Genomic DNA, 26,926 nt, shown 5'->3' on the forward strand with positions numbered 1-26,926 from the left:
CAAGGAGTATTTCCAACTAGTTTTTACACAGGGGCCTATTCTCTTATAAGAATTAAGCCCTTGACATTAGATGAGTATCTGTATGGGTCATAACATGCCATGGAGAAAGAGTTTGCTGTAACTGATATTGACAGTACACTGTATTCTCTTTCTGATTTATTTGATGCACATTTACTAAGCACCAAGTTATGAATGAGACATTCCAGGGACATGGCACAGTGTCTGCCTAAAGGGGGGTTAGAAATTCCCTGGGGAGAAAACACACTTAGGATTTGATTTAAAAAATAACAAACTAGGTAGTATTTTATTTTAAAAAAAATTGTATTTAAGTACAAAAAAATGCATGTTACTAATCTTGTAGTAGGAGGCCAGGAAGGGGAGATTTCCAGTTTGGACTAGTTAAGGATTAGTTATGAAAACAGTGGTAAGGGTGGGGGATGCCTGAGATGAATCAGAAAGAGTAGATAGAATCGAGGTGGATACATAAGAGGATTGAGGGTGAGGAAGGAGGGGCATTTCAACCATGAGTTGAGACATCTCTTTCCACTTGCTTTAGCTCTTCTGTATGACATCAAAGAGATGCCTGCAGCTGCCATTCTAGTGATGAGTGGTCATAAGAGAAACATCTGGATGGGGCTAATAAAAAAGAAACATTAAAACCCCAATCCAAAAATAATTTAAAAAATAAAACCAACAGTGCAGGCTTTCTCTTCTCTTCTTTTGTTTGGTGCTCATGAGCTGCTATATGTGGAAATGAGCCAACTGAGGAGAGATAGCTGAAGAAGGCAGGCGACTGGAGGCAGTTAAATGGGACGGCCTCTAATTATAGAGGCTGGGGCTACACTGCAAATAGGGCTTTTCCTAGTTGGAGCAGATCCCCAGTGCCACTTGAGCTGGAAAGCAAGGGTAACATCATTTTATGAACTGCCCCCACAGTACACTGGAAGGACTAGCGAGATACAGTGTGTTCTGTAACAAAAGTGAGCCTATACTTGCATATGTATCAAATTTTCACTAGATTTAAAAGTATATGTCATCAGGCACAGCATGGAATTGAAGCTGGAAGCCAGAATCAAGAGAGAGAATGAAATCAGTGCATTTACATTCCATAGTAATCCTTTTTCCCATGGTCTTGGTAGTCCATGGAAAAAAAGAATGAAAGGCTGAGCTATTAAACTCCCCGCCTCAGGCTGAAAGTTGAGGGGTGGGAGATGGAGCAAAGAGGGGACAGAAGGAGAAGCTGGTCGTGTTGAAAACTCTTCAGCTGTTCTGGGAGAGACACATTTCCTCTTCAATGTAGAAGATGCCACCAGCAAAACTTCACGAGAGGATTTGAAGGATCCACTGACACTTTCATATCCGAAGAATTTTCTTTCAGAGCAGGTCGTTTAATAGGCATCAACCGTGCTGAATGAAAACCCAGAGAAAATAAACTCAGAAACCAAAAAACTGCAAAACTTAAAGTGTTGGTGGTAAAGAAAAATGTCACTAAAGGTCAGAAGTAAAGGAACTCCACATTTCAGATGAGTTACAAGATGCAAGACATTCAATGAGGCACAGGAATGAGAAGTCAACCCCAAAGCCAGGCTTCTCACCATGTCAGGTGCTTACCACTCAGACATGGTGCTAAAACACAGACCCTGTTCAGGTCTGGGGGGACCTGAGGTTCTGCGTGTCTAACAAGCTCTCGGGTAATGCTCAAAGCAGCCAGACCTCAGAACCCACACGGAGAGAAATGTCGATGGTACAGACTTTGTCTTCAGATCTAATGAATATGAAGGGCACTTTGATAGAATTCGAACAGTGGAAAGTCAGAAACGTAGAATAAGACATATTTCAAGGGAAAGAAAAATCAGAGAGAATTGAAACTCATGAAAGGCAGTACAATCATGATTCTGAAGGCCTGATGCTGGTGGGATATGATTTGAGGAGGTGATTAGTTTTGTGAGAAAAAAAAAATGACACTTGTGTACGTGTGAAACAATTGTCTTATTCTTGGAAAGAACAAGGGAGAACCAAATAGGGTATGTCTCAATAACACCCTTCAAAAGAAGAACCAGATTCCGAGACTCTGCTCTCATGATGAACTGCCAGGGTAAACCACAGTTCAGCAGCTGCAAGCACGCTTGCCAATTACAGAGATAAAAATGTTTCTGAAAACAAAATTTCACGTATCCCCCCCCCCCCCCTACCCCCCCCCCCCCCACCTCTGAGGTTGGCATCGTATCTTCCTGTGTATCTTGGGTGTAGCTTTTACCAGGCAGAATTTAGACACTAGAAACCAAATGAGGTGATAAACAGAGCCAGTTTGCAGAAGAGTCAAAATAACCCAGCAAGAATTGAAACCACAAATGCCCTAAGAGTCAGTCATTCACCAACCGAATGCTAATAGGAATCGGCACAAAGGACTATGCAGGTTAGCTTAAGGACTTAAAAACTGATAGGCGGTGTTGTGTGTGATAGTGTTCATTTTACCTTTGGCTTGTTTTAGAAACACATCCTACCTCTGCCACCCCACCCTTCCTCAGTGTCATCACAAAATGGTTTCAGTGCAAAAAACTTACAACACTGGGGGGAGGAGGGTATCTGGGACTTATTGTGTTGGTCAAAAAGTTCGCTTAGGTTTTTCCGTAAGACCTTATGGAAAAACTCAGATGAACTTTTTTGGCCAACCCAATACAACTCCAACCTGGGTGTCAAGAGACCTGAGTTCTAGAAGCATGGATGTTAAGATCTTCGGATCATGATGGGTTACCTAGATCATGGTCTTTAGATCTAGATGGGTGCAAATCTCAGCTCTGCCATTTATTCAGTGACCTCAGGTAGTTAAGTTCATTGGCCCACCACTTTAAAATGGAAATATTAATAGTACCTACATTCACAGGCTTGTAGGCAACCTTTAATGATATAAGACACTCAGAACAATGCACAGCATGGAATTAATGGTTGATAAATGTCTGTTATTATTGTAACTAACTCTGTCACTAATTCAGGCACTGTAAGAAAGATATTTAATAAAAAGGGAAATAAAAAAATTCCTAGAAACAAATGACAATGAAAACGTGATGACCCAAAGCCTATGGAATGCAGCAAAAGCAGTTCTAAGGGGGAAGTTTATAGCAATACAACCCTACCTCAAGAAACAAACAAACAAAAAAAAACCCCATCAAATAGACAACCTGACTTAACACCTAAAACAACTGGATAAAGAAGAACAAACCGCAAAGTTAGTAGACGGACAGAAATCATAAAGATCAGAGCAGAAATAAATGAAAAAGAAAGCTAATTAGCTCAATTATCAAGAGAGTATGAACATCAAAATCCTTTCCATAACTAAAATTCTATGATTGTGTGGTCATTTTGGCCAATAAATTTGTAACATCCCAAGGCATCTGGGCAAATAATTCTTCTCTGCTAGGTCCTTATAGAATGTCTGGTAAAGCATTCAAGACCTGTGTTGATGGAGCAAACCTTTCCTTCCAACTTCTGTTCACAGCTCCTATTCACAGCCCACACTGTGGGCTCCAGGTAGCTCTACTCATAGCCCCTGAATGTGCTTTCAGAGTCCCAGGACCATGCCATCTACATCATTTTCTCTCCAGACTGTCTTCCCTGCTTTCTGTCCATACCCCTAAATCCTATCTATCCTTCAAAAACTAACCCAGGTTCCAGCTTCTCTATAAGGTTTTCTGCAATCACCATACTTCTGTATTGAAGAAGTCTTGTCTTCAATACAGAATTAATTGACCATTACCATATTCTGCCTTCATTCTTCTGAATTTGTTTTCCTACATTTGTTAATTTTCTCAACCCACTCCAGTATTTTTGCCTGGAGAGTTCAATGGACAGAGGAACCTGGCAGGCTACAGTTCATGGGGTCACAAAGTCAGACGTGACTGAGCTGTCACTCCTTAGCTTTTCAACTAGATAATAAACTCCCTGAGGTCATGCACAAGGATTTACTTTTGGTATCTCAGTCAAGCCTAGTATTTCCCCAACACAAAGGTGTTTTAATAAACAGCTATTGATTGGTTCCTTGTAAAAACCTGTGAAGCACTTAATAAGGCAATTAGCTTAATATGGAACTTCACTTAATGCTAATACTCTTCCTGCCAACATCTCTTTCTGCCCCTCAAAGACATCTGAAAAATTGATCTGCTTCCATCTAGTGGCAATTAAAACACAGGTGGTTCCTGTGGCCAGAAAAGACTTTCACTCAGTGGGTATGAGCATGAAAAAAATCTTTCTATCTTGTGGATTTCCTGCCCACAGAGACAGGGAGGTCAGCCTAGAGAAGGGTCAAGGACTCCCATCTACATTATCTAACAAGAGACAGGGAGGGCAATAAAAGAAACTTCATGGGCCCTATGTCCCCATCCTGTTACCCCTCCTGACTCTCTCGTCTCATCTCCTTCCAGCCAAGTTTTATAAAAGAGATGATGTATATATTCTGCCTCTACATTTTCATCCCCACTGATTCCTCAACCCCTGGCTATAGGACTTGCGTCATGAGCTCAACACTGAAAACAATTTCCCCACTGATACCCTTATTATATCTAGTAGAAACTTACTGGTTCTCCTTGCAGTATTTGAAATCATTTTCATTTCCCACTTTCCTTAGGTGGAGAAGGCAATGGCACCCCACTCCAGTACTCTTGCCTGGAAAATCCCATGGACAGAGAAGCCTGGTAGGCTGCAGTCCATGGGGTCGCTAAGAGTCGGACACGACTGAGCGACTTCACTTTCACTCTTCACTTTCACGCATTTGAGAAGGAAATGGCAACCCACTCCAGTGTTCTTGCCTTGAGAATCCCAGGGATGGGGGAGCCTGGTGGGCTGCCGTCTATGGGGTCACACAGAGTCGGACACGACTGAAGTGACTTAGCAGCAGCAGCAGCTTTCCTTAGGATCATGACCCCATACTCTCCTCATTTTCTTCTACCTTTCTGGCAGCCTCTCCCTGTTCTCCTTTACCTTAGCTGACGTGTTGATATTGACCTTCCTCTGGCTCCTATCCTCTCTCCCACATCCTCTTCCATTCTCACACTGTATAGACTCCCTTGGTGACTGTACGTGTTCCTAAGATATGGTTACCTCCTGTAATGTGAGGACCTCCAGATCCATTTCTTCTGCCCCAAGGTTGCCCCTTTGAGGCAGAAGAAACGGGCAGATAGAACCAACAAACTGTGGTTGAACCACAGACACCTAAATCTTAACAGGTACAAAACTGAACTTGTGATCATCACCTCCAAAACTTCTCATTCTTTTGTGTTCCCATCTCAGTAAATAATAAAACAGAGATGGTAACCATCCACCAGATCCCAGATCAGAACCATGGCAACTTATTTGAGTCTTCTCTCTCTCTCTTAGTCAATTAATAATCACAGTCAGTTGATTCTACCACCAGTTATCTCACAAACTCATCCTCATTGCTATTGCCCTAGACAGGCATCATTGGCTTTAACCTAATAACTTCAAATGCCTCCAAAACAGTTCTTTGCCCTCAGACTCACTCAACTCATGTTTACAAACTTTATGGATAGTGATCCTCCCAAGATGCAAATTTCAGCATGACATTCACCTGCTTCAACCCCTGTTAGTAATAACTCAATGACCTCAAGTCCATACTCCTGTGTATGGCTTATAAATTACTTTATAATAGCCTCTGTTGCCCTCTGTCTCCCCAGGTTTTCTTTTGTACCCTAAGCTACAGCTCAGTAAACTATTAAGAACTTCTCAATAACAATCTGTGGTTGGTAGGATGGTTGCCTGAACAAGAAACCAGCCTCCTCAGGGACCATCTTGCTTCATTTCCTCCAGCATTTGAAAAGGAGCCCAGTTGTCTGGCTGGGCACCTAGTCTGTCACCAAAATCTCATCTCTGTTGTTCGTTTGACATATACTTTCCTTCCTAAAATTTCAAAGCAACTCACCAAACCCTGAAACTGAGAAATGTCTTGTTGTCTTCATTTCTGCCAGGTGGGGCCTTGTATTTTCATATGAATGTGTTTTTGCAATTGAAGAAATATGAGATTCAAGACCAAATCAAACAACTTCCCCTTCTTTGGGGGAAGCTGTAGGTAGAATTAATGCTCCCCACCTTTCCCACATTTCTGAAGGTCAGTGCTTATCAGAGGTCTTTTACCCTCTTGTACTAGGTGCTACAGGCTCAGATCTGGAATTATACCATTTTCTTAGAACCTGGGATTCATTAGTTTTTCAATAAATAAATCCTTGTTGACTTGATTGTTCACTGAATACTATATTTAGCATTGCCCTCATGTTCAGTCAGGATAAGAAGAAAAAAACCATAATGCTTCCAATCCACAAAGAAAATTCTGAAGCAATCAGAAAAAGCTGTCTTTACATAAACTGTCCCTTCTTAATAGGGTGGTACTTGTTCATTCATTCAGCTCCACTAGCACTGAAAAACCTGACAGCTATTAAGGAAGGTTATTAGATTTATTACTTTGTCTGGAAACTTTATTTGGATGAGATCCCATGTAAATAACTGTGGGCTTGCATGCTCAGTTGCTCAGTCATGTCTGACTCTTTGCAAAGCCATAGACTGCAGTCCATCAGGCTCCTCTATGTTAGTCTCCAGACAAGAACACTAGAGTGGGTTGCCATTTCCTCCTCCGGGGGCTCTTCCCAACCCAGGGACCAAACCCACGTCTCCTGTGTCTACGTCTCTCACATTGGCAAGAGGATTCATTATCACTGAGCCACCTGTGAAACCCATGTAAATAACTACTAAGGAGTTAATGTCTCTAGCTATAACAGGAAGTATCTCACAGAGGTAGAGAACAGATCAACAGATGTAGAAACTTCTTTCTGATCAAACTTACCTTCTCCGAGACTTTTTACCTAAAAATAGAAGAGAAAAATGGTATCAGCAGAAATAGGCAATTTCTCTATTTTATACTTAGAAGAGAAGGGAGATTCCCTATCTCAAAACAATTTTTTGAAGAGTCTTATGTCAGGTGGACCTCATCGGTGTCTAAGGGGATTTGAGGTCCTGGCTTAATGTTCTCATTTGAGCTTTGGTAGATACTCATTCGGAACAGACCCATTAATGCAGATGCTTCTTAGAGCACCATTTCATCCTTGATGCCGCTCATAAAGACAGAAGGCTAGTCTGAACTGTCTGATGATCAAGGCCCCATGTATCCATTCTTATGTTTACCCATTCTGATCTGCCATCTCATCCTACCTACAGAGTCTTCCCTAAGAGACTCAGCTGCAAATACTGTAAGAATATGTATCATTACACCTCATGTCATCTTCTCTGTGAGAATATGCAAGAGAAATTTCACTCAGGTCTCAGTGGTTGGAACTACACGCCTCATCTATGTAACCATTGTGTTCTTATCTTACAAACATACTGAATAGCATTACTGCTTATGTGTCCTTTGGCTGGGTGCAGGAAAACAGGTGTATCTGAAGCCTCTTTGTCCCTGGCTTTGACTTATTTGTGGTATTCTAAACCTTGACCTTCTTTTTCTTATTTTTAAACTAATTTTAATTTGCTGTGTTGAATGCGTTTGAGAAACTATCTTACATTCTTTTTGAAAAAAGCAGAGTATTAACAAGTGAATGAAACTGCAGGGTTAGGCTTCAGAGGAAACAAAAGCAAAAAATGCTTTTTGAGGAGGAAAAATATCACTAGGAGCCAATGTATTTCTGTGACTGTTAAGCTGGAGCACTAGATGATGAAATCTGGGTCCAGGTCCCTTTTTGCCAACTTAAGTGTGTCTTTGAATAACTACTTTCTCTCTCTAAGCTACCATTTCTTCATCTGTGAAAGAGGCTGATAATTGTTTTCCTCACTGAGTTGGTAAAATATGCTCAAATTATTTAAGCCAGGGCCTAGAGCATAGACAGTGCTCAATTCTTGTTTCAAACTTTTAAAATGTTAGAAATTGCTATTTTAAGTACTTCTTCCAAAATTTAGCAGGCCAGTGACATGAGCCAAAAGCATTTGAGCAGGGAGAAATAAATCTGAGTGAATTTCAGATTCTGCTCATTTTCATACAAATATATTTTTCTCTCAGGAACAATGAAACACATAGCAATACATGAGCAACAAGCTGTTCCTATTGAGAGAGTTTCTTTTTCAAGAAAAAGGGAACTAAGGGGCATCTGTTCAGTTTTGTGCCCAGTTCTCAACCTGTGTGTTGGTTCAGGTGGAAAATTCTTCTCAGGGGGGAGGCAGAGGGGAGGAGGAGAAAAATAGAGCCTCATTAATCTGAAGACCAGTTATTTTAAGGGGCATATTTTGATGGAAGTCTGATCTCTGACCCTAGCCCCTGGTGATATGAAATTTTAGAGATATGGTCAAAAACAGCACTGCCTCAGTTTCCTCATTTACTGAATAAGGCCAGTGATGCTGACTAATCAGAAAATGATGATGTTAGGAGAAAAATATATATATATTTCTAGACAAGTCCATACACACGGAAGCATGTTTCTGGAGCCCACCCTTACTCCTTTCTTAGGAAAAAAATAAAGGAGCTGAAGTCTGGATATTAAGAAAACTCAGGCAGGGGCCAAAGTACAGGTTCAGAAGATCTATCTGAGGATAGGATGGGGGTCAAGACTGGTCATTTTATTAGCTACTCTGCTCAAAATATTCACTTGTCCCTTTTTTCCAGCTTTCAGAACCCCGAAAGCCTATATACAGTTCTCAGATTGATGAATACTGGATGCAGGCAGATTTATTGGCTTTGCTCTTTCTTCTTTTACAGGCATCAGCTCTATTGTATTAGAAAAGCTCTAGGGGCTTAACCTGGGAATCTATCCATCATTTATAATCATTGTCTCTACAGGAAAAACATTTCTTTTTCCAAGAACTAACAGCTCAACTTTTTTAGAAAATAAAGTCACTTGAGAGTTAGCAATATCAGAAGGCATTTCACCAATGAGGACGACTGAGTGTGAGACTAAAGATGCCCTGACTTCCCTACAAAGTCAGTGATCTCTCAGGGCTTCTGTTCGCTAGTGCTTTTTGTTGGCATAACTGTAACTACCCTAACTGCCCGTTATCTATTTCCTGTTTGCCCCACACTGATTCCCACAGTGGGGGCACGAAGTTTTCAAGGTATCAGTTTGAGATCTTGTACAGAAATGACTCCAAGGTAAAAAAAAAAAGAATAATTAAAAACAACCCCACTGCTTTTCTCATCTGGTTAGAACACAGCCTTAGGTAGAACCTGCCTCCTGCACCCCACTACTAAATATGCACTTCAATTCTGGTTTTTTTTTTATTCCACTAGCACTTGTTGAAATATTTAGCCATTTGAGAATATCTCCTTACTAAGGAAACTTCCAGCCCCACTATCCTTAGTGGTTATTTAAATAATAGCCCTCTTATCCCAGAGGGCAGAGCTTAACTACCCCATCTATTCTCTACCACCTCACTTCTGCCAATGTCACCCAAAGAAGGAGGAAAGAAAGGATGATTGTGAGACAGGCTTTCAGTCTTAAGGGAAAGGATAATCAACAGTAGGAGAAAAATCTCATTCTTCTCTTGCCTTAGTGCAATATTTAAGTAAATAGCATAGTACTATGAGATGGTGGGATCCAGTCTCAACTGAAGTTGCAAAAGCAGGAGCAGAGACCCTTTAACTGCTCAAGACTCTTCACTTTACAGTTAATGAAGTTCTTGTACACCAGGAGCACCCCCTTCCATTGTGTTTCTGGGTTGGTTACAAAACTGATCTAGTACCCTTGGTATGGGCTTCCCAGGTGGTGCTGGTGGTAAAGAACCCACCTGTCAATGCAGGAGATGCAGGCAATGCAGGTTTGATCCCTGAGTTGGATAAGGGCATGACAACCCACTCCAGTATTCTTGCCTGGAGAATCCAATGGACAGAGGAGCCTGGCGGGCTACAGTCCATGGGGTCACAAGGAGTCAGACACGACTGAAGCAACTTAGCACTCAAGCACCCTTGGTCTTCAGTTTGGAATGAAAGATCAGATCATACCAGAGGACCATTAGGGATTGGCAGATAATATTCCGGCATTTGCAGTGAGAATGGGTGGTATAGCAGTCTTTACATACTATACTCATGGAATATAATATATACTAATTAATTTGATGGAAGTGAAATTAAATGGTACTCAATTGACCCCATAGAGGTAACGCAGAGAAGTTGTTTAGCCATTGTTTTGAGGTCATTGATGGCCCCTAAAGTTGAAGCAGGGTTATCTTTAAATCTGCCTAATGTCTATACTCATCATTATCTTGAATGTTTCTGCCTGATGACTTTGGCCAAATGTGGGAGCACATACCCAAGACTTGCCTGATTATGGGCCTATAACCAGCAGGTTGGTTCCACTTGAGGGTTTGGACACACTCCGAAGGGCAGTGAAGAGAATGATGCTTCTGTTCTTCACTGATGGTGTTTTGCCTACTATGCTAAGCAGCAGACACTAACTTCTTGAGGCAGTCCTCCTTATTATCTTTTCTTTTCCAGTCCAGAGTGGAGGGGAAGCATAAGTATGGGGTGCATTTGGTTAAACCTGTGACCTTGGTGAATAGACACAGGGAAGAAAATGTGGGGATTTCCCTAAGGGACAATGCAACAGCTCCCACACATTAGGAGTCAGACAAGTGTCTGACTCTTGACAAAGTTGGGTATTTGAGAGCAGTGCTTTGAAAACATTGCCTGCATGCTCAGTCGTGTCCAATTCTTTGCAGCCACATGCACTGTAGCCCACTGGGCTCCTCTGTCCATGAGATTCTCCAGGCAAGAATACTGGAGTGGGTTTCCACTGCCTACTTCAAGGTATCTTCCCAATCTAGGGATCAAACCTGCATCTGCTCCTTTTTTAACATTGGCAGGTGGATTCTTTACCACTGTGCCACCTGGGAAACCCTGTGGGACATTAAATTCACTTCCTAGTAGAACTGCACTGAAATCAAAAGCATGTGGGCTCTTATAGGACCAGATCACACATTCTTTTTTAAAGAATTAAATAATAGCAAACCATTACAATTTCTCATTTGTCTGTTAATACCCTAGCAAGATGGTCAGGTAGTAACAGGTACTTGAAGATAGTAGGCATTTTAAAAAGACTTGTCAGATGAAAAGAAAAAATTAGTCAACTTATTGTAATCAGAGTGTGTCCTGGGCTGCTTCATGCATCTCTAGGGACTGATGTTTACAGAACCCAGAACTTGGTATTCTGCTTTAGTCAAAGCTCTCATACTTAATTTTCTGTGGCTTTGTACATTTTCTTCCACTTGAAAGTTGTACCATTTTTACATGAAGGTAAACTCACGTACTTTTTTTTAATCTCCTTGCCAGCCAAATGATAAATGCCAACCCAAAGAATGCGGTCACCATGACTGCCACCGGGATGAAGAGGGGGTTATAATCACTCTCTTCGTTTATTGAGATAGTCCTGTTTACTTCTGAAAGAGAAATCAGTAACGCATTTAGATGAGCCCACAAGCATTATTTCCTTAGTGTCTTTTCAAAACATTAAACTTTCTTCCTCCTTACATCTTCTAATAATTGTCCATTTGACACTATTAGACAGATGAGGAAACTGGCCTGGGAAAACCCGTGATGAGTGTACGGCAGAAGCAACGACTAAACTAGCTTTTCTGGCTCAATGCCTACAGAATCTCAGTCCTCAGATTTGTGAGTCATGGAATTCCTGGGAGATGTACCTAAATATTTTGGTAAAAAGTGGTCATCACTGTACTCAGCTCTATGATCTTGATCACTGCCTAGGACTCAAACACAGAGAAGAACGAAAAAGTCTAGTACAACTACAGAAAAAATAAAAGCCAGTGATCTGAACCAGGTAACTTTTCAACCAAAGCAAAGTATTAAGGCTTTGAAGCAGCTATGCAAATGCAGGCACATACAATTACACGCCGAGGACTTGCACTAATTTGTCTTCTAAATGCTGTACTCCTACCATTTCCCTCTACTTCCTTCACAAATCAATAAAAGGATACATTTATATATCCTCTCATAAGGGTGAACTAAGTTTATGTGGGGACCTTTATTGAAAAAACACTGATATGAAAAAATTTATCTTCTGATACCACCAGTTGAAGAAACTTACTTTTGCATATTGGCACAGGGTCTGACTGTCCCTTATTCTTCACATCACTTTGATGAACCCTTTCAAGGTGTTTTCATCCCCGCACCCAAATGTATAATGGAAAAGAGGTGCAATTCCCAGAGGGTTGCATCTATGGACTGTAGGAGGTTAAGGAGGCAGACACTAGCCCAGCCTTTAAAGGAAATGCCCCATAAGTCTGATGTACAGTCCTCCTCCAAAGACCTCATGCCACCTCCCCAACTCCCTACCCCACTTCCTGGCCCTAGACCACAGAGAGATCAGCTTCTCTGTGAGCTTCTACAGATCCTACCACTTAAGGACTGCTGCCATGGGGTGAATTGGGAGAGTAGCACTGGCGTATTCACACTACCATGTGTAAATAGCTAGCTAGTGGGAAGCTGCTGTATAGCACATGGAGCTCAGCTCGGTGCTCCATGGTGACCCAGAGGGGTGGGATGGGGTGGCTCAAGGGAGGCTGAGAGGGAGGGGAGATGTGTATACTTAGAGCTGATTCACGTTGTTGGATAGCAGAAACTAACACAACATTGTAAAACATTTATACTCTAATAGAAATAGAGCCTTTAAAAAAGACAAAAATAAAGCGTTCTTTCATTGGTGTAGTCGGGGCAGACATGGGTAAGTGTTCTGTCAAATGCTAATTGAACATGGATTAATATAGCACCTATTGCCTGGAGCTGTGTCAGGTGGAAGGTATACAGAGATGAGAAAGACACAGTTCTTATGCACAGACAGATTTGGGAGGAATCAACTTTGTGATAATTGAGAAGTATCCATTACTTTGGGAATTAGGTGGTCACTGGTGACTTTTGTGGAGATATTTTAGTAGGCTAGCTACCTCATGCGAAGAGTTGACTCATTGGAAAAGACTCTGATGCTGGGAGGGATAGGGGGGCAGGAGGAGAAGGGGACGACAGAGGATGAGATGGCTGGATGGCATTACCGACTCGATGGACGTGAGTCTGAGTGAACTCCTGGAGTTGGTGATGGACAGGGAGGCCTGGCGTGCTGCGATTCATGGGGTCGCAGAGTCGGACACGACTGAGCGACTGAACTGAACTGAACAGAGAAGTAAGATTGTACTGGAATAGAAAAATGTGTAAGAAATAAGTCAGTAGAAACAGTGAGTTTAGATGTTAAGGGAGGAGGAGTTGAGAACTGGCTGAAAAGTAAAAAAAGCAATCACTGTCATTGAAGGAAGAGGAAAGAGCAGCCAAAGATTTTATGGTAAATCAATGTGTATGAATCTTTTTTTAAGCTACATATGTCTTAGCAACAAAACTTCAAAGTTTAATACTTTTTCCCACCATGTGCTTATTCATCAAATACCTCTTTAAGTCTTGAACATATTGGGCCAAACTTACTCACTTTGACATTTTGGACTAGGGCTGGACCAATTTCCGGACAATCCACAGATAGTTTTTTTCTCCCCAATTAACTCAGCTTCTTCTGAACAACTGAAGGTGCACGTGGAGGAAAAGCCAAAGTCGACAAGGGGGTGATTACAGTCCATGGTTCCCAAATCAGGTTCTGTTAGAGGCTCACATTGAATCACTTCAATGAAGAAGAAGAAAAAAAAATCAGTATTTCTGAGCAGAGACCTTCTGTGAGGAACAGCTTTTAGCCAAACTGCCTAACTTAACTGGGGAACCATTGACATGAATCTAGACATTTCTAATTTCTAGAAATTACTTCTGATGGTGCTTCCAGGCTTTCTTGTCTTGAGAATGATGGAGAGTGGTGAGTCAGAGGTAGAATGAGGAGAACCCAGAAAGCCCATGGTGGGAGGGGAGCAGTGGGGTTGGGGAGAGGTGGGGAGAGCTGGCTGTTCCATGTTGCTTCCCCAGCCCTGGTAACTCTCTAGCTCTTCTGGAAGCACCATGCTATGTGGCCTTGGCCTCAAGAGCTCTTATGGTGCATTGTCAACAAAGACAGAATTTCCTGCCTTTGGGCTTCCCTGGTGGCTCAGAGGTTAAAGTGTCTGCCTGCAATGCGGGAGACCTGGGTTCAATCCCTGGGTTGGGAAGATCCCCTGGAGAAGAAAATAGCAACCCACTCCAGTATTCTTGCCTGGAGAATCCCATAGATGGAGGGGCCTGGTAGGTTACAGTACACCGGGTCGCAAAGAGTCGGACACGACTGAGCGACTTCACTTTCACTTTCACTTTACCTGTTCTAACATCAGTCCAAGAAGTTTTGAAAAACACCGCCATTCTCTGAAGCAAGTCCCTCAAATTTTTTAAAATTTAGCAGGTTGGTCAATTAGTTCTATGATTTCAAAAATGATTGAATGGTTTTTTCGAGAATTAAACCACTTAAACTAGTGAGTCAAAAGCATAAAGGTTGAATATGTAATCAAAACTTCACAAGTTTAGATACCACCAGTTTTTTTCCCCTAAAGAGATGATCTTGACAGTAAATAAGAAAGAAAAAAAAAAAAACCACCATGTTTCAAATGAAAAAAAAAAAAATCAAGAGATTGTATGTTTGTTTTTCACAGAATTTGCTATTCTCCTGAGAATACATGGAGGAGGAAAGGTAAAACATGATTCTAAGAATAAACCAAATAAAACAATCAATAAAGACCTCTAACCCCACCACCCCACAATAAGGGGTTATTGAAAGGGAGAACAATCAAAATTCAACAGCAGTTCAGCAAGACTGATTATTCCATAGCAATGAGAAAAATAAAAATAAGATAAAAAATACAGTATAACCACACTGTTCTGCTGAACAGTGTGTGTATATATATATATATATATATATATATATATACGCACATATATAGTGACATAGTCTCAGAGATAATTGATTGTTATTTTTTGTTTGTGGTTTTTCTTTTAAATTAGAAAAAAATAACCCCTTTGAAAAGTATCACGGTAAAATCTAAGTTAGGTTAAATTATGTTTCAAAAGAGGACATAGAATTCTTAGTAAGGCTCCGCCACATTTTCTTAGTTTATAAATCCAGGATTGCCGTGATAAAGCCTCTGGTATGAACATAGGCTCACCTTGACAGGTTGGTTCTGGAGATGACCAATTTCCAAATGGTCCGCAAGTGGTTTCTTCAATCCCAATTATGTCTGTTCCCTTAGAGCAGTTGAAGGCACACTGCGACATGAAGCTGAAGTTTCCCAAAGGGTGAGTACAGGTCATGGTACTCAGCTTTGGGGCCTCCAAAGGCACACACTGAGTCACTTCAATGAGAAAAGAAACAGAGTTAAGAGGACCTGATGAGCCGGTTGAATCTTAGCTCTGATACTTAATAAACAAGTATCTTTAAGCAAGGTGATTTAATCCTTCCAGCTTTAGGTTCTTTATCTATAAAAGAGGGATAATGATAAATGTATTGACTTCTCAGAGTTTGGGAATTAAATAATTTAATGCAAGTCAAGGATTTAAAGTCTGGTTCATAGGAAGCTTTCAATGAAATATTAGCTAATCTGCATGCACACAATCTTATTATCTTTGGCATTACCTGGACAGAGAACTTTCAAATGTAGACAGGTTTAAGTGGGAATGACCAGCTCAGTTTGGAAACAGCTGCCATATTAGAGACCCTAAGTATGCCAGAGTGTTGGAAGTAGGAGGTTCACAGAAAGACTGGGTATCCATAACTGTCTTCTTTACAAGGGGAGAAGATAAAAGCTTTCAGTTCAGTTCAATTCAGTTCAGTCGCTCAGTTGTGTCTGACTCTTTGCAACCCCATGAATTGCAGCATGCCAGGCCTTCCTGTCCATCACCAACTCCTGGAGTTTGCCCGAACTCATGTCCATCAAGTCGGTGAAGCCATCCAGCTATCTCATCCTCTTTCGTTCCCTTCTGCTCCTGCCCCCGATCCCTCCCAGCATCAGGGTCTTTTCCGATGAGTCAACTCTTCTCATGAGGTGGCCAAAGTATTGGAGTTTCAGCTTCAGCATCAGTCCTTCCAATGAACACCCAGGACTGATCTTCTTTAGGATGGACTGGTGGATCTCCTTGCAGTCCAAGGGACTCTCAAGAGTCTTCTCCAACACCACAGTTCAAAGGCATCAATTCTTTGGCGCTCAGCTTTCTTCAGAGTCCAACACTCGCATCCATATATGACAACTGGAAAAACGATAGCCTTAACTAGATGGACCTTTGTGGGCAAAGTAATGTCTCTGCTTTTTAATATGCTGTCTAGGTTGGTCATAGCTTTTCTTCCAAGGAGTAAGCAAGCGTCTTTTAATTTCATGGCTGCAATCACCATCTGCAGTGATTTTGGAGCCCAAGAAAATAAAGTCTGACACTGTTTCCACTATTTCCCCATCTATTTCCCATGAAGTAATGGGACAAGATGCCATGATCTTTGTTTTCTGAATGTTGAGCTTTAAGCCAACTTTTTCCCTCTCCTCTTTCACATTCATCAAAAGGCTTTTTAGTTCCTTTTCATTTTCTGTCATAAGGGTGATGGCATCTGCATATCTGAGGTTATTGATATTTCTCCCGGCAGTCTTAATTCCAGCTTATGCTTCTTCCAGCCCAGCATTTCTCATGATGTACTCTGCATAGAAGTTAAATAAACAGGGTGACAATATACAGCCTTGATGTACTCCTTTTCGTATTTGGAACCAGTCTGTTGTTTCACGTCCAGTTCTAACTGTTGCTTCCTGACCTGCATATAGGTTTCCAAAGAGGCAGGTCAGGTGCTCTGTATTCCCATCTCTTTCAGAATTTTCCACAGTTTATTGTGATCCACACAGTCAAAGGCTTTGGCATAGTCAATAAAGCAGAAATAGATGTTTTTCTGGAACTCTCTTGTTTTTTCGATGATCCACTGGATGTTGGCAATTTGATCTCTGTTTCCTCTGCCTTTTCTAAAACCAGCTTGAACACCTGGAAGTTCACGGTTCACGTATTGCTGAAGCCTGGCTTGGAGAATTTCGAGCATTACTTTATTAGCATGTGAGATGAGTGCCATTGTGCGGCAGTTTGAGCATTCTTTGACACTACTTTTCTTTGGGATTGGAATGAAAACTGCCCTTTTCCAGTCCTGTGGCCACTGCTGAGTTTTCCAAATGTGCTAGAGTATTGAGTGCAGCACTTTCACAGCATCTTCTTTCAGGATTTGAAATAGCTCAACTGGAATTCCATCACCTCCACTAGCTTTGTTCATAGTGATGCTCTCTAAAGCCCACTTGACTTCACATTCCAGGATGTCTGGCTCTAGGTGAGTGATCACATCATCATGATTATCTTGATTGTGAAGATCCTTTTTGTACAGTTCTTCTGAGTATTCTTGCCACCTCTTCTTAATATCTTCTGCTTCTGTTAGGTCCATACCATTTCTGTCCTTTATCAAGCCCATGTTTGCATGAAATGTTCCCTTGGTATCTCTAATTTTCTTGAAGAGAGCTCTAGTCTTTCCCATTCTGTCGTTTTCCTCTATTTCTTTGTATTGATCACTGAAGAAGGCTTTCTTATCTCTTCTTGGTATTCTTTGGAACTCTGCATTCAGACGCTTATATCTTTCCTTTTCTCCTTTGCTTTTCACTTCTCTTCTTTTCACAGCTATTTGTAAGGCCTCCCCAGACAGCCATGTTGCTTTTTTGCATTTCTTTTCCATGAGGATGGTCTTGATCCCTGTCTCCTGTACAATGTCATGAATCTCCGTCTATAGTTCATCAGGCACTCTATCTATCAGATCGGTCCCTTAAATCTATTTCTTATGTCCACTGTATAATCATAAGGAATTTGATTTAGGTCATACCTGAATGGTCTAGCGGTTTTCCCTGCTTTCTTCAATTTCAGTCTGAATTTGGCAATAAAGAGTTCATGATCTGAGCCACAGTCAGCTCCCAGTCTTGTTTTTGCTGACTGTATAAAGCTTCTCCATCTTTGGCTGCAGAGAATATAATCAATCTGATTTCAGTGTTGACCATCTGGTGATGTCCATGTGTAGAGTCTTCTCTTGTGTTGTTGGAAGAGGGTGTTTGCTATGACCAGTGCATTTTCTTGGCAAAACTCTATTAGCCTTTGCCCTGCTTCATTCCGTACTCCAGGGCCAAATTTGCCTGTTACTCCAGGTGTTTCTTGACTTCCTACTTTTGCATTCCAGTCCCCTATAATGAAAAGGACATCTTTTTTGGGTGTTGGTTCTAAAAGGTCTTGTAGGTCTTCATAGTACCATTCAACTTCAGCTTCTTCAGTGTTGCTGGTTGGGGCATAGGCTTTAGGAAGCATCTAAGCCTGCATTCTGTCTTCATATCTGTAGATCAGGTCCAGAGCTTTGGTTCTTCTGATTTTGACAGTCCTCTGCAGAACGTATGTCTACTTTCTTTCTCTCATCAGTGGCATAATAGATTAAATTAAGACTTGGAATTCAGTCTTCATGTTTTAGGTCCTGCCACATCATTTAGGCAAATATTGCAACTCTTGTGTCTTATTCCTTATCAAATGTGAGCTATCATTTTAACCTTGTTCTTAAGAAATAAATGAAGAATTGAAGATTGAATTCAAGAAATTAGAATAATTTTAGTATTTTCCATCTACAGTACAAGTCCAAATGAAAGTCACTTATGTTGTCCATATAAGTGCATGCCCACAAGCAGGTGCCTAAGTCTCAATCTTACAGATACAGTGATAAATAAAATACTGACTGATCCCAAGTTGCTGTCAGTCTGCTGAGGCATGCAGACAACTAAATGGATGATTTCAACAAATGCCAGATAAATAAGAAACAAATATGTGGAGCTATTGGAACACAGAATAGGGATGCTTAACCTGTCTTGGCATCCAAAGAAAACTTCCAGATAGAAATGGCCCCTGAACTGTTATCTTCCAGTTGAATATGTATTTTATCCATGTGCAAAATGAGGAAGCCATGAGCAAGTCAATGAGCTACAAAGCAATATGGTAAGTGTGGAAGACTACAAGGATTTTGATGTTAATACTAGAAGGAAAGAGGAGGGATGATGTGAGATGAGATTAGATAGAAAGACAGGTGCTAAGGCAAAATGCCCCTATCTTTTCATCAATTTAATGAGTATCTACTGTAGATCAAGCATTATTCTATGCCTTGAGTTCAGAGTTCAGATTTCATCCTATGGGACAAATGATAGGTAGAAATTAAATGGTGGATGGCCACATATGTGTGATGTTTACTTGATTTTTTAAGTTGATCAGACTGCCTATAGTATGAATAATATATTTGAGGTGAGCTAATTTAAAGATGTAGAACTCAGCTCAGAAATTATTGCAATAATCTAGGAGGAAGATAATGAAGGCAATAGTGTAGAGTTAACAAGTAGAAGACAAGTTGGAGAAACATTAAATTATAAAAAATGAGTAGTGTGTTACTTTGCAAAAATGTAGGAGGAGGTGAGAGAGTTTTATACCAGGGTACCCATATAAATGGTGGTACCACACACTGAGATAAGGAATACAAAAAGGAAAGCTGGCTGGAGAAAATTGATTTTTCAATATTTGGGGCACCCCAAAGATTATGCTTAGCATATTTGGAGTTCAGGGCTGGAAACAGATTTGTCTGTCCAAAGCCCACATAGATGTGTGCATCCACAGAAGTTTCTAGGTTTGACCAAAGGGGACATGTAAAGCGAGAAGAGCAATGGATGAAAGATGGAAGATAAGAAATAACAATAAATATACGGGCTTGAGTAAGTGCCCATGAGGAAACCCAAGGAGAAACAATCATAGGTAGAAAGAAAACCAGGGAAGAGTTGTATGATGGAAACCAAGACAGAAAAAAAAAAGAATACAACGTTCAAAAAGGAGTGAAATGGGCATGCTGATGATATAATAATTTTTAAAAATTTAGAAATGGAGTGAGTATAAAGTATTGGATAGAAGTCAGGGCTTAGGAATTGAGTGAAATGAGCCAGATCTGTTCCAGTTGGTTGATCATTTAAATTTGTTTGGCTTTAATTCCTTATTCATTGCATACACTGCTCTTTTCTTATTATATTTTTCTATTTTATTCACCAGATACTTCAAATATAGTTTTGAAACTTCACCAATATCAATCAAAGGACTTGAAGTTTCTTTCAGTAGTGAGTTGACTAGGTCAAAGACTCCATGTCTTTCAGTCTATGTATTCTTTCCTTTCTGTTTCTACCACCACGACTCAGAATGATTTCAATGGACTCCTAATGATGCTCTCTATCATCCCATCTTCTCTTTTTTGTTCTCTGGTCCATCTTATGCACTGTTTCTAAGATAATTGCCCTAAATTCTGGTGTTCAGATACTAAGTGGTTTCTCACTATCAAATAAAGGCTAGAGATTTTTATTTGGCAATTTTTAGTCTTTACAGGCTTCCTCCAGCATATCTGGCTTTCCATCAGATTAAATTATAAGCATGTGTAATTTCCACTGTGTGCATGCTCAGTTGCCATGTCATATTTGACTCTCTATGACCCCATGGACTCTAGCCTGCCAGTCTCCCCTGTCCATGGGATTTCCCAGAGAAGAATACAGGAGTGAGTTGCCATTTCCTCTTCCAGGGTCTCAAACCCCTGTCTAATTTCCTGCATTGGCAGGCAGATTCTCTACTGCTGAGCCATCATGGAAACCCATAATTTCCACTAGTTAACTGTAAATCCTTTAAGGTAAGAATCTGTAATAGATTTATCCTCATCCCCTAAAATGCCAGCCAATGTGTTGAATTTATTATTCTATTTCCTGACAGACACTATATATCATCATGTGAATTTTTCTTTTTGGTCTTGCTTTTGTCATGATCTTGAAGATAATGTAAAAAGCAAGGTGGGTGATTCAGCCTCCTAATGATAAATGGTATTGTTTCTTTCAGATTCAGAGTTCTAATGAATCCAACAAGCTCACTAGCTTATGCATTCCTTAACAGCCAGAATCTATCAGGCCTGATTCATTATTGTAATCCTTACAGCTTTTATTCCAATGCCAATGCTCTTGTGGCACTCAAAAGGACTTGCTGAGAAGTGAATTGAAACTTCATGCTGACTTATGAAATCTTTACGGAAAAGTAACAATATTGTGCAAGCATGGCCTACTGATCAAAACTTCTCATTTCTCAGAATGGCTAGTATCATTTTCCCCCAACCAACTTCCATAAACTATAATACTTTGCATAGGAAGAAACAAAGAAACAAACGCAGCTTACCAAACTGACACTCGGGCCCGTAGTACCCCAAATCACAGCTGCAGGTATAATTATTGATGACTTCCACACATTGTCCATGGCCGCTGCATGACCAGGGTTTACAAGAAGCTTTAAAGGGGTCAGAAGTTATTTTTAGATGGATACTTTTTTAGTACTCCTAGTCATTTCTTTAGACATAAACAACTTTTTGGCTGTGACTATTTTAACAAACAGGGAAAAGTATATTTGTACATTCATACCACTTTTGCATAAAAACCATATCCTAAAATTTTTATTTATACAATATAGTTGTCATACAGCCATAGAGATTTGTTTTTAGAATGAATTTACGGAAGCTAATACTCTATAACATTTAGGGGAAACAGTGATATACATTGAAACTCTTAAAATTTCTTTTTGTTTTGTTTTTGATGCAGTAAGTGAGTTAAATGATAACCTGACCCCAATCACTTCTGTAGTATGCTTGGCAATCCCTCTCATTATAGAAAGTACTGAACAAAAATTAGAGAGTCTGAACTTACTGAATTAGTATGCACGTGCATGCTCAGTCGTGTTCAACTCTGTGACCCTACAGACTGTAGCCCATGAGGCTCTTCTGTCCATGGAATTTTCCAGGCAAGAATACTGGAGTGGGTTGCCATTACCTACTCCAGGGGATCTTCTCGACCCAAGGATTGAACCCCAGTCCTGTGTATTCTGCATTGGCAGGCAGATTCTTTACCACTGAACCTCCTGGGAAGAAGCCCTGCTAAATGGGTAGAGAGTCCAAGTGAGCAAGAGACTGAATGAATGTTTCACTGTTAAAAATAACTTGGAAAAATACTGATGACTTTTGAACTGTCACCATGGTTTCTACAGAAATTTTCACATACCACAGATAATGAAACACTGCAAAGTTTCATTACATAGAATTCTATAAGATTAGTGCTCCCCAGATGACTCAGTGGTAAAGAATCTGCCTGCCAATGCAAGAGATGCCAGAGATGAGGGTTCGATCCTTGGGTCAGGAAGATCCCCTGGAGGAGGAAATGGTAACCACTCCAATACTCTTGCCTGGATTAGCCCATGGACAGAGGAACCTAATGGGCTATACAGTCCATGCGGTCACAAAGAGCGGGACATGACTGAGCACTGTAAGATTAGGCCAAAAAGGAAACACGTAGCATCAAGTAGCCTACTTCATGAGGAGGAAACAGTGATGTGAGCATCAGCTCTTGGCCCTCTGCTTCCGCTTCCCTGCCTTATTATCAGGGACACTCACTGTCTAGCTCTTCCTCCTTGCTTTCCACATGGATTTGTCATTTTAATGTAAATTGATTCAGGCAGATAGATTTGGGGCATAGGGCCTAGTCTCACCCACCAAAAATGCTCAGAAGTGACATGATTCAAGCTTAGTTAGAGGACTGGCCCTGTTTCAGAATGCCCTAGCAGCTGCTCTGTGGCCCCAGGTTCCCATGGGGTTAGCACGTTCGTCCTCTGCACTCTGCTCTCCCTGAGCAGGGCAGCAGTCTGGTCAGTCCCTACCTGTGTAGCAGAGGGCTCTCTTTGCTTTGTGGCAGGCATCATCGTTCCATTTCCCCGAGTCTTTGATCCTCTTGATATAGATTTCCACACAGTCCTCCTTACTCTTCCTGTTGTTGGGCTCCCCTTCACCCCAGTTCTTTGCTTCTTCAGTGAGAGATTTGTTGGTTCCCACCCAAGTCCACACCCCTTCTACTTTCCGGATTCCAATCCAGTAGTAAGTACGACTGAAGGGAAGTGTCTTATTCAGGTATTCGATCTCTCCCTTGTTTTGTATGGCAACTAAATCTGTGTAATTTCTCCTGCAGAACGCTCTAGCCTCTTCCCAGGGCATGGGTCTTTTAGAATAATGGTAAGTCCAGCAATCGGTGCCACGATGCGCAAAGAAATCTGAAAGACATCAGCGTGAATTGTGTAGCCGCATGGTTATAGCTGAAAAGAACCTAGAACTAATCCAAGCTGATCCTGACATTTAGAGATGAGGAAGCTGACACCTCAAGAAGGTAAGTTACCTGCTTGAGGCTGTGGAATTAGTCATCTGCAGATCTGAAGTAGAACCTAGAACTTCTAGTTCCAATCACTTTTCACCATAATATGGAATACTTTTGCTCATAGCTCTATTTTAGATGAATTTGGTGGCTTTCTAGATTTATTTTCATAAACTAGTTTTTTCTCAAAAATTATTTCCAGTAAAATTTAACCAACATATTCTAGAAATTCATATTTCTTAGTGGCTCTCAATCATTTAAAGTTAATTTAATTACAATATCATATAACTCTAAAATTTACTGCCCACTCTTTTATTCTGGGATAATTTCCTAAAGACCAATATTTATGTTTCTAAAGGAGAAGTAAAATAAGAACAGAAATAATGGCACACTTTGAAGTAATCTCTTTTATATCAAAAAGATAATGTTTTATCATGAAAGAGCTGCTTCTGGGAAAACAGACAGTCCAAGACTTATATACAAATAGAAAAAGAACAATTTACAAAACCAGATGAGGTAGGATTATGAAACTGATTTTAGATTTTGTTACACACACAAAGATACTCAGCTGATGGTGTTTAATAATCACATGGGTGCTTCAAATATGAGGGCTTTGAAGAAATCAAAACAAACACATAATTACACAATGACACTATAATAATACATGCCATTCTAAGCATGGTATGATCTAAGTAAAGCACTATTATAGCACAAGGTGAAACTTTTCACAGCCATCACCATTTGCTGAGTTTTCACTGTGTAGGGCAAATACTATGGAGAAATACCAAAGAAAACACAGATTCAATTTTTATAGTTTCCTAAGGACTCTGAGCAAGGAATAACAGATGCAAAGAATACATAATTAATCTTGATCAGATTAAACAAATATAAAATGTACAGAGAACTGGGAAACAGTTATGATTAAGGAATAAATCATGTCATAGAATAAACCCTGCAGCAAAAGTTGGGTCAAGGCTAGGAGTTCTCTGGGGAAGGAAATATTAAAGGTGAAAGGAAGAAAAGGGATGTTTGTAGAAAGGGTAGAATTAGCAGCTACCTACCTAATACTTTTACCTGCCACTTTTACCTATGTACACTCAGTAGATATTTACCAAAAACTAAACATATGTTTTTTAAAAAGCTTAGCAATATAAAAAAAAATCATAACATACCGCAACAGAGCATAATCCAGACCCACAGTTTAAAGACATTCCACAAGCCCCTCTGAACATTTTGACATTTCCATGGACATAGCTGCAAATAGAATACAAAAGTTTACTCAGATTTATACTCTAAATCACCATTTTACAGGTACCTTGAAGAGGTACTTACAACTTTCTCAAAGTTCAAAGTATAACGCATATGCCTACTAACCTTGTCTGAGGTAAGAGATTTCTCAGACATGGGTGAAAAAGTAGAGTTAAATTTGCTTCAAAACTGGTGTATAGTTGTTTTTTTTGTTTTGTTTTGTTTTGTTTTCTCCTATTTTAGCCTCAAGTTGCTATTGCTGCTGTTCTGATATTTTTTTCTACATTTCAGTAACTTTTTGCATCTACTTATCTGCTGAGCTGTCAGATAAAGCTATGTGATAGTACATATATTTTTTAAGTGTTCTTTGGTCCTTAATTGGAGAAGAAAATGGCAACCCTCTCCAGTATTCTTGCCTGGAGAATCCCATGGACAGAGGAGCCTGGCGGGCTGCAGTCCATGGGGTTGCAAAGAGTTGCACACGATTGAGCAGCTAACACTTACTTACTTAGTCCTTAATGAACTATTAGTGTCTAGATTTAATATTAAAAACTCACACTTAACTATGATGGGTCAGTACTCCAAATTCCTAAAAGAAGTAGGTAACCAAACAGACACTACTAAAAGAAAGGAGTTCATTTTTTCTCAACTAAACAGAAATACATTTTGAGCAACTCAAATGACAAGACCATAAGTTTTCCTCACATCTTTACATCATATTTTCTGAAATGTATCAATTCTCAAGATAGCGTCAGTGTTCAGTCACAAGAGTGCTAATTTCCGCAAGATTGTAGTACTTCTTCAGGAACCCTCAGTAGAGACAAGTCAAGGAGAAGAAATCAGCACACGTGGGAAGAGAGATTCTAGGAACACTTTTTAATTTAGACTCAGCAATTTTAGTTTTGGCTTTTTTAAACCAAAAAATAAATGTGCTGCTTCTTGTCTTCTGCCACCTGCCTCTGCATTCCAAGACGAGGTTCTATCTGAGCATCTGGACATATTTTAGGCTGAAAAGCTTACCATGGCTTTGCTCCGTCCTTTTGCAGCCCTTCAGCCTCTCAGCTCAGCACCACAGGTCTCTGGGTCCTTGCCCAAGGCTGGGTGTGCAGGAAGACTGCACTCACTGTCCCCAGAAAGGCTTACTTTCTTTCATATCTCTAACCAAGGCTCACACCCTCCCCTTCCCCTTCTTCCTCCCCTTCCTCCACCTCTCTGCACCTCTTTCTCCACCCCTTTCCTAGTCTGTGCTCTAACACCAACCCTAAGAAAACAAGAACTGCTGATCCAAGACATTAGTGCTGGATTTTCCCTTCTTCCCTCCTTTGCTCCCTCCCTCTTCCTTTCTCCCTTCCTTCCAACCTCCTCCCCACCTTCTCCTCCCCTTTCTTCTTCCTCTCCTCCTCCTCCTCCTCCTTTCTCTGTCTCTCTCCTTTCTTTTTATAAGCATTAGACTAGCTCCTGGCAATCCATGGTAGAGAGCCCCTGACAGTTTCAAGCACCACACATTCAAAACATTATTATTTTGGCCAGATTTATAAAGTCTTAAACCTCAGTGTTTGTGTACTCAGCTGTATCCGACTCTTCGACCCAGTGGACTGTAGCCCGCCAGGCTCCTCTGTCCATGGAATTTCAACCCCAAGCATCTCCTTGCATTGGCAGATGGATTCTTTACCCCTGAGCTACACGGGGAGGCCCTGTTAAACTCCAGTAGAGTTAACCCAACAGACTGGATTAATAGTAGCTCTTTCTCCTCCCTCTTTCCTTGCTCACCCCCTAGTGGACATTCTTATTAATGGCACCTCCTGAAGATCGGCGACTCTAGCTTTTTGCCCTAGCAGGTGTCAGGGCCTACAGGTACCTTTATATTTCTAGACCTAAGATGTAAAGGGGATAGACTGCATACAAAATTAGGATCCGTATGGTAGAGGGAAATGTAAAGGAAGAGTTACTGACATAGTCAGATTAACATTTTTAGAAAGACAGTAACAACAATTGTGTAGGGCTCAACACTCCATATTTATCACCTTATTTAACCTTTATAAAGCTTAATATCACAGCTCTCCAGTAATTATATTAAATAGTACTGCTTAAATTATTATATTTAAGCAGTAATATTAAAACAATAATCCAGTAATTATATTAAGTATTACTGCTCTCCAGTGAATATAATTATTATCCCCGTTTTTAAAAGTCTCAGAGAGGTTAAAAAAGTTGCTTTAGTCACAAAAGTAGTAAGAGACAGGGCTGGAGTTTTGAACCAGGGTCAGTCAGTCCTGGAAACCATGCTGTTGATAGTTAAGCTGCAATTCTGAAAGGAACCCAGAAGACATGCTGAAGTGGGAACCAACCTGGGAGCTAAGAAGACGGAGAATTGCCAGTGCTCCTGCTATATATACCCCAAAGACATGTTTAGACCTGTGTTTCTAAGTCCTTCCTTTTAATTCTCTCA

At 40.6% G+C, this 26,926-nt stretch overlaps 1 protein-coding gene across 2 annotated transcripts; it reads right to left on the bottom strand.

Moving 5' to 3' along the window:
- Positions 1–302: 302 nt before the first annotated feature.
- SELL (selectin L) lies at positions 303–25,598 on the bottom strand. 2 transcript variants are annotated; one of them, XM_004013677.6, is made up of 9 exons: positions 25,498–25,598; positions 24,402–24,483; positions 22,745–23,131; positions 21,221–21,328; positions 15,112–15,297; positions 13,470–13,655; positions 11,290–11,418; positions 6,848–6,866; positions 303–1,407 (listed from the first exon to the last, which is right to left on the bottom strand). In XM_004013677.6, the coding sequence occupies exons 1-9, from the start codon at positions 25,498–25,500 to the stop codon at positions 1,389–1,391; spliced, it is 1,119 nt and encodes a 372-aa protein (XP_004013726.1). In that variant the 5' UTR covers positions 25,501–25,598; the 3' UTR covers positions 303–1,388. The 2 variants fall into 2 exon arrangements, with proteins under 2 accessions (XP_004013726.1, XP_012042636.1); XM_012187246.5 differs by lacking the exon at positions 21,221–21,328.
- Between the last annotated feature and the right edge of the window lie 1,328 nt (positions 25,599–26,926).

The sequence above is a fragment of the Ovis aries genome, chromosome 12 (genome assembly GCF_016772045.2).
Source record: "Ovis aries strain OAR_USU_Benz2616 breed Rambouillet chromosome 12, ARS-UI_Ramb_v3.0, whole genome shotgun sequence".
NCBI classification, from domain to species: Eukaryota; Metazoa; Chordata; class Mammalia; order Artiodactyla; family Bovidae; genus Ovis; species Ovis aries.